At 44.7% G+C, this 9560-nt stretch overlaps 1 protein-coding gene across 1 annotated transcript; it reads right to left on the bottom strand.

The window, feature by feature from the left end:
- Positions 1–645: 645 nt before the first annotated feature.
- LOC115361140 (troponin I, fast skeletal muscle-like) lies at positions 646–9560 on the bottom strand. The gene is made up of 7 exons (XM_030054458.1): positions 9526–9560; positions 4563–4595; positions 3923–3959; positions 3333–3461; positions 2296–2385; positions 1906–2082; positions 646–1227 (listed from the first exon to the last, which is right to left on the bottom strand). Exons 2-7 carry the CDS (start codon positions 4568–4570, stop codon positions 1147–1149), a joined length of 522 nt encoding a protein of 173 aa, XP_029910318.1. The 5' UTR covers positions 4571–4595; positions 9526–9560; the 3' UTR covers positions 646–1146.

Here is a 9560-nt window from a genome sequence, read left to right as displayed (position 1 = left end):
TGCTACAAGGTGGTGCGGCTTTGGATGAACTTTTTCTGAGGTGCTCGCACCACAGATCTGAAATTCAGGTGTGTTTTTCTGCAGAATGAAAGAAAGAGGTGAGGGAGTCTGAAGATTTGAGGTTGTAAACTGTAGTATTGCTTTATATAATCAGTGATACAAAAGTTCAAAAAGGACTGAACCTACTCGATATGACGTCATCAAATAAAACCCAGTTAGCATGTCGCTGTGAATGTGCAGCAGATTAAAGAACGACTAACGAGGCGAGGTGAAGGTGAAGCATTCATATTTAATGTGAGAGCATCAGGAAGAGCAAAGTACATCACAATGTCTCCTTCTGGACAGTTTTAGAAAAGATGCCATGCCGCTGTGTAGTTTAGGGTGACGGGGCAGCGCACGGCGCCCGCTGCCCGGCCGCAGTGCACACACACACACCTGTAGACGTCCGATACACACTGCATCACACACACACACACACACGGTGAACCAGCCGGGGCAGAAGAGCCACCGGCGGTTTGGTTTCAGCTTCAAAGAGTTTTGTTCCAAAGTGAGACGTCCGACGCGTGAAAACCAAGATTTACGGAAAGACCAAAATAAAAACACGCCGCCGTGCGTCCCTGCTGTTTGATGATGATGATGTTTGTTATTTTTATGCTGTTGCACTGATTTATTAAGGAAATATCTCCCTGAAATCCTCTTCCTCTGTCAGAATGTGATGCTCAACACATTCCAGCCGTCCTGTTCCCTCAAGCCGCCTCGTCTACGTCCGCTTCAGTTAGGCCCTGCTGCTTTCCCCACATTTCCCAGAATGCCTTTGGAGAACCCCCAGAGAAGGGGCAAAACGTGCTGCTTCCAATCAAAGGTAGACGCTCAGGCTCACACACACACACACACACACACACACTAGCCAGCCATCAGGTTTGCACACCATCCACAGCTGTCTGAGGGGTTTTGAGGGGATTTTTCCTTTAAAGCTCAAAAGTAAATCAAACTAAGACGACAAACCGGATCCTCGACATTTCTAAGCGGCAGCAGGATGAGGGGGGGCGCCGGCGTTTTGTCTCGTTTTGGAACAAAACTCTTCATCTACGAGCACATCAGAGCAGAAATCCCGTCCCGTCAATCACACCGATCGATCGATCAGATTTAACTGTCAAACATCTTCTTCCTGTCAGACTTGTCCTCGATGTTCTTGCGCCAGTCGCCGACGTCGCGCAGCTGCTTGTCCTGCAAACACACAGAGCGATGCGTTCAGTGCTGATTTTACACAAATAAAAACCCTCCTGATATTTTTAAAACTGTTGCATTTCAGATTCATCTGAGCGACAGATAGTGTTGATGTTGAAGCTAACAAACGGTGCCTGATTCTATACAAGAACCAAAAAAGGTTAGAGAAAGATGGAACGTGTATCACTGCTATCTCCCCATAAAATAATCCATATTCGGTGCATTATTTTTGATCCACGAGCCCTTTGGCAGGTTGGCCTTGTCGGATTCAGCATCTCACTTCAAAGGAAACAAAGAAATCAGGAGGAAAAACTAAATCACAGCTGAAGGAAGCGAACGCAGCATTACCGCCCCACTGTCGGAGCGGCGATGCTGCGTTCAGGACAGCTGGGAACTGGGAATGAATGGAAACCAGCGGCTGGAGAAAAGGGGGTTCTACATATTTTGTAGATATTACGCTAAACATGCAGAGTTACTGGAACGGTCCTTAAACTTCCATCTTTACGAGAATCCAACTGCATCTTTTTAAAACTGATCTGTGACCTGTGTCACATCTCAGATGACCTGGACTCCGAGAAAACTCCAAGTTTCCCACCAGGATTTCCAGGTTTGAAGAGTGTTCAGTTTGGGAGTCAGAACCTTCCCGGTTGGTGGCTCCTACCTGAGCTCCAGACTCACCTCCTCCTTGACCTCCTTCTTGACCTGCTTCAGGTTGGCCCTCAGGTCCATGTTGACCGTGTGCTTGGAGCCCAGCAGGGCCTTCAGCATGGCGTCGGCCGACATGCGCACCTTCTTCAGCTTCGGTCTCTTGAACTTTCCTCTCAGATCAACGATCTTGATGTTCAGGTCTCGGACCTTTTGAGAGGAAAAAGAAACGATTTGGAGCAGATCTTCAGGGTTTGGATTTTGTGTCTTATGAGTTTGGGACTGAGAGGAAAACAGTAGAGTCACTCGTCATGAAGAACCGGTGAGATCCAGCAGCCTCCTGGTCCCCGAGCACAGAGGCTGATGTGTCTCTGCTGACCTGTGTGTTTTGGGGGGGGGGTTGGGGGTGGACGGGGCGCTCACCTCGTTCAGGACCATGTTGACCTTGAACTCCATGCAGTATCGCTCCTCCTCGCTGACGTTGATCTGCTCGTGCAGCTTCTTGCACAGCTCCTGCAACACAACAGGACGTCACCGACTCAAGCCTTTTTCTCTTCTTTTATTTGTTTTGTAACGAACTGGAACTGAACTGAACTGAACTGAGCGGAGTTTTGAAATTGGGAATGAGTTGAACTGTTTTACAGAAAGAGACTGTGAGGATTTTGGGCTGGGTTGAAAATTGCATTTTTTTCTGGAATGGACTGGCCTTTGATTTCTTTGTTGTTGTTGTTTTTGTGTTGCTGCCTTTTCTGTTGCTGATTCCTTGGTTGATTCCTTGCCTATGATCAATACATTTGATTTGAAGTGAAAATTCCTTGTGGTGTTATTGAGTGGTTTGGATGGGTTGGCTTTGGGCTATGTGCTTTTATGGGTTCAAGAAAGGGGTTTTATTTCTTTTCCTCATTTGTTGAACCTTATGTACGGTGGACTACTGACAAAAAAAAAAATACTGAGTCACACCCTGATGAAGTATTGTTAGGCGCTGACCTAACTGGCACCCCAAGCACAGTCTTACCGTTACAATCTGTCGCCTGCATCAGCGCTTCTCAATCTGAGGGGCCGCCCGCTCATTTTTGGGGAGCCGCAAGTTGAATAAGACACAGCGGAAATTTAAAAAATGACAACATGAAAAATTATCATGATTTTTTTTTTTTCATACTTTACTCTTCCTCTGTTTTCTTGTGAAATGCCAAGTCATGTTTTAGATGGCACTAGGGGCGGGCGATCATTTCTACTTTCATATCGTCCTATCGTGGCTATTTGAGCTTGCTGGCAGGCGATCGGATCACTAGGGGGCGCACACAGCACACCATGTGACGGGGACGGGGAGAAGCACCATGTGGACTGTTTATGTGGACACACACTTTGGGACTGTCTTCCCAGGACATCGCACTTTACCACACATTATTACTAAATATATATACAGATTACTGCAGATTATTATGAAGGTGTAATCTCACCGCGAGGTCGTCTTTGGAGTGCGGCAGCTGCAGAGGAGGAACTTTCTCGGCCAGGTACTTTGCTCTCTCCTGAGCCTTCACGTTCGCTTCAGCCTCCAGTAAATCCTTCGCCACCGACAGCATGCAACTCTGCAAAACCACCAAACAGCTTTATCGATCTCCGGGAGGAAATTACAGCTTCACAGCGGCAGAATAAGCAAATAAAAAGTAGAAACACATGTGGTACAAATCATAAAATAATAAAAACAATAAAGTAGACCTTAAAAAATTGCAAGCATATATGAAAATAACAGTGCCGACAGTTTGGACAAGTAGAAGATAAAAGCAAGAAAGCGTGGAAATAAAATGAAACATACATGGAGAACTGCATAGAGGTAAATATATGCAGAAATAAATATTGAAAAATGTAAGAGATGTATTTGCCACATATAATGTTTTGTACTGTACATGCATTCATGTATATATGCATAATTTATACACACCAATGTCTATATTAGTGTGTGTTTGCAGTATAAGTTCACAGTGAGCTGTTATAAACCAGAGCTCAGTGTGTTTTTGGCAGAAAGCAGCATCGTGACTTTGCTCCTTACTTTCATGCTGTGCTTGCGGCTCGAGGACATTCGTTTCCTGCAGACAAAACAAATCCAGAGTGAACACCAACACAGCAGCAGGGGGCGCTCTGCTCTGTCACAGGGGTCGACCGGGTATCTGAGTTTTTCAGTAATCTCTATCGAAATTTTGCAAAAGTGAGAGGCCGGGGTCACGTTTCCCAAATTAGAGATCCAGTTCTCATCTCATCTTGATGTATTTGAGCAGAAACACTGAGCGGCAGCGTGTTGCCTTCACTGACCTGCCTTATGGACCAATGCTTACAATTTTAATTTTACTGGATTAAAAAAGGCGCCTGAACGCAGCCTGCAAGCATTTAAACAGGAAATCTGACCCAGCATGCTGTTTTTTTCTGCTTTTTTTTTTTTTTTTTTAATAATAATAATAACTAGTTAATTAAACGTTTCTTAATTCCAAGTGAGGTCCGTGTTGGTGTTTCTAGCACTGTACATTTTGGAAGTTCTGCAAATTTATTATAAATGAACATCAGCCATATACATCGGTTATCAGTGTCCTTGGTTACTAATAATTAGTATCGATATCAGCATTGAATAATCAATACTTGTCGATCCCTGCTGTTTAAGCCACATGCTGAAATAAAATAAATGAAGTTGAACTCACTCGGTCATTTTGGCTGCTGGATCGTCACGCTCCCTGCACATGAAAAAAATAAAAAACAAAAACAAACAGGTTTTCTTAGTTCCTGTGAAGCTGAGATTTCTGAGGTGTGAGGTTTTCACCCAACAACAACAACAACAACAACAACAACAACAACAAGAGTAAAGCACATTAGGGGAACATGTGATGGGATGCAGGAGCTCCCAACACTCATACAACAGTGACACCTGCTGGATCTTCAAGTCATATCGATTTAGGAAATTAAATACAAAAATACAAGATTACTGACTTTTCCAGCTGCTTTCATCCAAACTGCGTGAAGTTAAAAAATACCAGCACCTTTCTCAGGTGTCAGTGGCTGGTCGATCCCAACCACTGACATGTGACTGTATGTGACTGTATTCATGTTAAGAATGCAGTTTTTAATCATATTGTCACAAATTCCTGACAAATTCTGTTTTCAGGTTTACATCCAGCAGGATCCAGGTTTTTTTTTTGTTTTGTTTTGTTTTTTGACATTTATTTTTATTGGAATGTTACTACACTGAAAATGAAAATACAATTGCAGTGCGATCATAACCCTTACCCCACCCTGAAGAAGAAAACCCAAAAATTCTCATTTACCCACAACACATTCATACAAGACACATGCACACATCATTCATACACAGGAGAGAGAGGAATTCTTTCTGCAAAAACATTTCAGTGTGTTTATGTAGGGACATAATCAACGGAGATGCAAAATGGAAAAAGGAGTTTGAGGTATTATAGATTGGCAGCCATGACACAAGTCCAGATCCAGATCCCTGGCTCATTCTGTGTGCCCCAAGTGTTGTGGGTACTACATAGATGTTCTAGAAAAGGTCCCCATGATTCTTCCCACCAATGTGGTGATTTAGAGTGGTTAAAGCGAAATTTCTCCATGTGAATTACTGAGGTTAGCTCATTCAGGACCAGGACTGTGTCCATTAAGCAGGATCCAGTTAAAACTGATGTGCGATGCCTCTGCTGCAGAGCGACGATCTGCTGTGTGGAGGACAGGGTCAGGGAAACCACCCAATACTCAAATCCTTTAGTAAAAAAAAAAATAATAATAATAATGCCATAATGAAAAATCCCTTCAGTCAAAGTAAACGTCCTGGTGTCCACATGCTTCAGAGGTGCAGGAAGGAAAAGACAAGAGACTGCAAGAGATGAACCGGTGTCCAACTTTTTCAGGGTCTGGACTTTCAATAAGCCGCAGACGCCCAGTGGAAGTGACTTTTCCCATTACAGACGCTCTTATCAACAAAGAGATCATTTGGTTTGTGTTAAAGGAGCATTTCACCAACTTTCAACCTCAACGCTATCGAGCTGAATCAGGGAGAGAGTGTGAGAGGTGAGTGTGAGGTGCTGCTGATGTTCTCTGTTCTCTGTAGTGCCGTCATCTAACGTATCCAGTGAGGCAGTGACGCAGTGATGCAGTGACACAGTGATGCAGTGACGCAGTGACGCAGTGAAGCAGTGAAGCTGTGAAGCAGTGACGCAGTGAAGCAGTGACGCAGTGAAGCAGTGAAGCTGTGAAGCAGTGACACAGTGACGCAGTGACGCAGTGACGCAGTGAAGCAGTGTTGCAAATGTCCAACAGCGACAGTGGCATCCTGAAACACGAGTGCAGAGGATTTTATGGGCGAGGAAACGTTTTACAGATTTTTTTTCTGACTGGTTTCTGATATTCAGCTGTATTTATTCCAGCCAGAGTTTACAGAAGCCGAAGCTGCACTCAAACAGAATCCAGCGATGCAGACGCACCAGCCACAGGAGCAATTAGCGCCCCCTACTGGCGGCAGCAGATACGCCAAAAACCGAGTTTACACTTAATTAGAGTTAGGGTCAGGTTGAGCTTAATGTTAGAGGAGCTTTGTTGTCATGGTGACAATAATAAACACCTGGAACTGACCACCCGACTCGGCTCACACGGGAATCCGGTCTCTGGGTTGAGCGTCCCGTGTCGGGGTGACCCAGCCGCGCCCGTCCACCTCCGAAAGGGTGGATTTGGTTTCTACACCTCACTCCTCCTCTCACCACACTGCTGTTATCTACACAACCACTAGAGGGCGTTTCACTTTAAAACCTGACTGCAGGTGGTAATGATCTGACGAGCTGTGGGGTCGTTTGTTGGTGGAGGACGGACGGAGCCGCCATGAACCTGAGGAACGTTTTATTTTCAGTGACCGGGAAGACGAGACCAAACAAATCCAGAAAGTGGATCAGTGGTTGAAGCTGGAAACAAGGAGGAAGAAGAGAAGAAGAAGCAGAAACACAAACAAGAGAATCTGCTCAGCATCAGGTTGTTGGTTCACCCTGATGGAGCTGGACCGATCAGGGGAACTGGGCTAAAAAAAAAAAAAAAAAAAAAACGCACAGGGGGAACATTACTGAAAACAGTTTGGGAACCTCTGACTTAAAACTTAGAAAAAACGTAGAAAACCCCGGGGCTAGAGGGAACACAAAGCGTTGTGGGAGTCAGCTCTGCACACACACACACACACACACACACACACACACACACACACACACTGTTAACCTGCCAGCTCTCTCACAGCAGTGGATTAGCTCTCTATTCCTGGAGCCACAGCTGTCCCTCGTCCCTCCCAACGTCTTCATTATGGAAAAAAAAAAAAAAAAAAGAGAGAGAGACTATGGCTCGTCTTAAAAGACAAGACGCCCTGGCAGCCCCTGAAGGCATCCTAAAACCCGCAGCAGCCCCTGAAGGCATCTTAAAACCCGCAGCTGAGCAAGGAACAAACGGACGTCATCTGTAAACCTAGCAGGCCGGGCGACGGCCAGGGAGGACGGGGTATTTTCAGACACTAAGCAGGGACTTGACAAGATGCTTCTCCTGAGAGGGAATATCATCTGTGGGCTAAATTTGGGGGGCCCAGATTTTGTCTTTAAGTGTGTGTGTGTGTGTGTGTGTGTGTGAGTGTGTGTTATGGCGGGCTTGTCACAGAAAGGTTCAGGGTAACCCTACACCGCGGCCGGCCTCGGCCCACGAGAACATCCCAGAGACGACCAAGACATTAGAGCACATCGCAAAAATAACCACGAACCATCTCAGATGCACGTCCGCTGCTGCGTCTGCTCCACAACAGGGCCGCCCTCCAGCTAAAAACACATACATCCAAATATAAAGTTTACATTCAGAGGATATTGCAAATAAAAGGTGTGTTCAGGTTCATCGGAGCTGTTAATATTTTGGGAAAGAAGGAGCTGGAAAACATTTAAAAACCAAGCAGGTGCATGCTGGGATCTGTTACCTGCTAAAGGATCTGTCTGGTAAAAGATGAATGGAAAAATTAAAATAAAATGGAGCTTTGCTGTTGCATGACCATCTGAACCCTGACAGCCTCCTAGAAAACAGAAATGTGTTGACTGGGAGGGAAAACAACAACAGAAAGTAAAGAAAAACTGACACTGTAAAAAAAAAAAAAAAAATCCATGTTAAGTGATTTAGTGATTATTTTAACCCTTTATAGGGCATGTGACTATTTTTGGTAATTTCAGAAATTTTACATATCAGGCCCATCCCCTGTCTCAGTTAGTTCAATAATCATTTGGTCTTCACCCAGCCAATCAGCAAAGATCGCTCTACATCCCAGGTCACATGATTGTGGCATTTGACCAATCTCAATGGCTTTGATTTTCTATTACAAAATGAAAATTTTAGAAAAATTTTATAGAAGTAATAAAGTCCTGCCATGTTCTCTAATAACAGTCTAGGGTTGTTTTTTTTGAATTTCAAAGTATTTCAGTGAGTGCCCTATAAAGGGTTAAGAGTGAAAATCAACAAATCACCAAAGGAGGTAAAAAAAAAAAAAAAAAATCCCACTTGTTTCCATGCAGTTTTGCTTATTTCAGGATGTTTTTTTTTTGCCTATGGGAACAAATATTCATGTGTGGAAAAAAGGCAGAATGAGGCAGAAAATGACACTTGATTCAAGGAATAAGTTGAAAACAAGTGGGATTATCTCAACCTGCTGGCAGATTAGATCACTTTATTAAAAGGAAAGCAGCGTTTGCGAGCCGCAGAGTGGATGAAGAGGTTCAGGAGACGTTTTCACAGCGCGGGTTAGACAAAGTTGGAGTTGGAGACGTCGGCGCTGACAGGAGGATAAACACTGGCGGATCGTTTTCAGATTCATGGCTTGTAGCGGTGTTTCCTTTCAGCCGGCCTCTCTCAGCAGGCCGTACATCATCAGCTTTACAGCCTCGCAGCCCCTTCAGCCACACACACCGTGACAAACATTACCAAAAAATAAAAATAACTACCACTGAGTCTTCAGCAAAATCCTCAGGACACATGCAAGAGCGAGAGGCATTGACAAACTTTGAGGGCCATGCAAAAAAAAAAAAAATGTAAATATAGCGCAAGAAGACAAAGAGTCTGTATCTTTCCACATGAACTTTATAATTATGCACTAAAATAAAAACACTATAATGCCGTCCATGTACTTTAACAGCGATGCATCACAGAGTAAATCTTGTAAAAGTGTGAAAAGGCTCGTCTGGCTTCCCCTGCCCACCTGACGGAGCCGTCACTGGAAAGCGATCGCACTCCTTCACACCTTTTCAAAGCTCCTGGACGGAAGCCAGCAGCCAATCACAGGCCTCCGAGCCACGTGCACACGCCTCAAATATTCCGGTAAAAAGCTCCGATGGAAAAGCTCCGAAACTGAATTGATACCCGGCGCTGCTTCAACTTTAAACCTTAAACCCTCTTAGATCATCACACACACTCACACACACTCACACACACTCACACACACACACTTGAAAATATAACATTTCACCAAAGCAGCCAGAAAATGCGCCCCAGCTGAGGCGACGCAGCCAGACGTCACACAGCAGCTCAGTTTTACTCTGAATGTGTGGAAAGTGGATGAAAAAGCAGAAGAACAGGAGGAGGAGGAGGAGAAGCGCCTACCGTGCAGAGGAGAAGCTGCTGGCTGGAGGCGGAGA

The sequence above is a fragment of the Myripristis murdjan genome, chromosome 6 (assembly GCF_902150065.1).
Source record: "Myripristis murdjan chromosome 6, fMyrMur1.1, whole genome shotgun sequence".
Taxonomy (NCBI): Eukaryota; Metazoa; Chordata; class Actinopteri; order Holocentriformes; family Holocentridae; genus Myripristis; species Myripristis murdjan.
Note: the sequence above shows the minus strand (reverse complement) of the source record. Positions and strands in the feature narration are given on the sequence as shown.